At 56.2% G+C, this 2,564-nt stretch overlaps 1 protein-coding gene across 1 annotated transcript in view; it reads right to left on the bottom strand.

The window, feature by feature from the left end:
* Nucleotides 1–2,564, bottom strand: part of PIK3R2 (phosphoinositide-3-kinase regulatory subunit 2) — a 22,354-nt gene that overhangs the window by 14,365 nt on the left and 5,425 nt on the right. The window contains exons 3-4 of the mRNA XM_015424644.1: nt 2,055–2,147; nt 771–833 (exon numbers count right to left, since the gene is read on the bottom strand). Coding sequence (XP_015280130.1) covers nt 771–833; nt 2,055–2,147 — 156 coding nt within the window. The remainder of the gene's footprint in view (nt 1–770; nt 834–2,054; nt 2,148–2,564) is intronic.

Here is a 2,564-nt window from a genome sequence, read left to right as displayed (position 1 = left end):
GTGGGAAGGTAACAGCGTTCCGTGCGCCTTGGTGTTTAGTCATGCTGGCCACATGACCACGGAAACGTCTTCGGACAGTGCCGGCTCTTCGGCTTTGAAACGGAGATGAGCACCGCAACCCTAGGGTCGGACTCGACTGGCTTTCGAGCAAGGGAACCTTTACCTTTACTATTCTTTCATCCAAGTCATTGATAAAGATGTTGAACAAAACAGTTCCCAGGGCAGATCCTTGAGGCACTCCCCTTGTCACTCCTCTCCAAGAAGATGAGGAACCATTCACAAGACGAAGAAGAAGAGATTGGATTTATACCCCGCCCTTCACTACCCAAGGTGTCTCAGAGTGGCTTCGAAACTCAGCTCTTTTGAGAACTGCTCTTGAGAGAACAGCTCTGACAGAACTACGGCTTGCCCAAGGTCATCCAGCCAGGTGCGAGTGGAGGAGTGGGGAATCAAACCCGGTTTTCCCAGATTATATTAATTTATTTATTTATTATTTAGATTTTTATCCCGCCCTCCCCGTAGGCTCTGCGCACTTAACCACGACACCAAACTGGCTCTCTTTGGGTGCGATCTATCAAGCCAGTTACAGATCCACCTCACAGTCATAGGATCCAAACCACATTTTTCCGAATTTGTCTACAAGAATATTATGTGGAACCTTATCAAAGGGCCGCCCTTTGATCTCTGCCACCTGATCAGCTTTGGGGGGGGCGGGGGGGGAGGCTCTCAGGGGCTCCAGCCCCTCCACTCTGGGCCCACCTCGTTCTTACCGGTTCTCAGCGCTGGCCTCAGTTCAGCCCCTGGTGCCCTGTACAGCATCTTGCTCTCCAGCCCTGTGGGAGGGAACACGGCACGCTGCATTGGTTCCACCAGGGAGGCTTTTCCTGGTGGGTCCCGATGACCATCTGCTATCCCCTGGCACGCCGCACATCACAGGGAGACACTCATCAGGATTGGCTACATTAGGGGGTGTGTGGCCTAACATGCAAAGGAGTTCCTGCTACAAAAAAAAGGCCCTGGGTTTTGACAACAAACAAGGTAAACAGAATAACAAGCAAAAGGTGGGTGTGGCTGGATGACCACACTTCTGGTGACATGGGGGTGTGGCCTAATGTGCTAATGAGCTGTGCTGTCAGGGGGGTGGCCTAATATGCTAATGAGTTTCTGCGGTTGGGTGTGGCCTATTATGCTAATGAGTTCCTGCTGGGCTTTTTCTACAAAAAGAGCCCTGGAAGAAGGAAAGCTCCTCGGAAGTGGGTGGCCCAGGCAGTTCCCCCCCCCATGAAAGGCCAAGGGCCTGCAGGTCCCATGGGGGCTCCTGCCATGCTCTTCAGCACCCCCCTCCTAAACCCTCCTCCACCCCATGCGCCCCTGTTGCCTGGCAAGGCACGGACGAGGCTGCCTTCTGCCCAGGTCCCTCGAAGACACCGTAGCCTCCTCTGACTGGCAGCCGCTCTCGAACAGAGAAAGGTCTTTCCCGGCCCTGGAGACCCTCTTCTTTGGCAGCGAGAGCCATTGAGCCGAGGACTGCCTGCATGCCAGTCAGAGCAAGCGTCCAGGGAGGTGCCACGTGCAGAGTTGGGCCCCTGGTCCCTCTGTTATAGTCTGGCCTCCCCTGGCTGGTATGGGCTCTCCAAGCAAGGAAAGACCTTCCCGGAGCCCTGCTTTCAACTCCAGCCCCCCCGGGGACTAATGGAGGATCTTCTGAAGAAGAAGAAGAGATTGGATTCATACCCCGCCCTTCACTACCCAGAGGAGTCTCAGAGCGGCTTACAAACTCCTTTCCCTTCCCCTCCCCACAACAGACACCCTGTGAGGTAGGTTGGGCTGAGAGAGCTCTGGCACAAACGGCTCTTTTTCAAGAACAGCTCTTATCAGAACTACGGCTTGCCCAAGGTCGTCCGGCCAGGTGCGAGTGGAGGAGTAGGGAATCAAACCCGGTCCTCCCAGATCAGAGTCCGCGCACTTAAACTGGCTCACAAAGCCACACACAGAGCCGCCCTCCCAAGACACGGCTGCCGGCAGGCACCTGCAGAAGAAAGCCCCCTCCTCACCCTTCTTTTCAATGGCATCCACCAGCCGGCACAGGAGCGGAGGGGCGACATCAGGGGGGACAAACTGCTCCGAAAGCTCCGGGAGGATCGACCCTGGAAGGGGAGGGCGGGAGAGGCAAGAGAGGAGCTGAGTCAGCAAAGGGGCTGCCCCCCTCGCGCCCCCGGGGAAACCGCAGCCAGGCTTGCTTCGAAGAGGCTCTTCTGAGGACGCTGCAACTCCTGCTCAAATTGTGAAGCCAGCCGGCCAGCCACGGGAGCAACATGACTTCACGCTCCAGGACCCCCCCAAATCCCGAGACAGGGAAGGAACTTGAGGCATCGCTCCGGACAGCGGCTGCTGGATGAAGCCGACCGATGGATCTCATGGACCTTGCCCTGCGCAGGGGTCAAAGGCTGCAGTGTGGAGAGAACCCAACAGCAGCAGGCCTACCTGACAGTCTTGCAAGAAAGCTGGGACGGGCGACTGTTTTTAAGCTGCTTTAAATGCAGCAGGAGTAGGAAGCATCTAAG

Source organism: Gekko japonicus, unplaced genomic scaffold (genome assembly GCF_001447785.1).
Source record: "Gekko japonicus isolate JY-2015 unplaced genomic scaffold, Gekko_japonicus_V1.1 scaffold596, whole genome shotgun sequence".
In the NCBI taxonomy this organism is placed as follows: domain Eukaryota; kingdom Metazoa; phylum Chordata; class Lepidosauria; order Squamata; family Gekkonidae; genus Gekko; species Gekko japonicus.
Note: the sequence above shows the minus strand (reverse complement) of the source record. Positions and strands in the feature narration are given on the sequence as shown.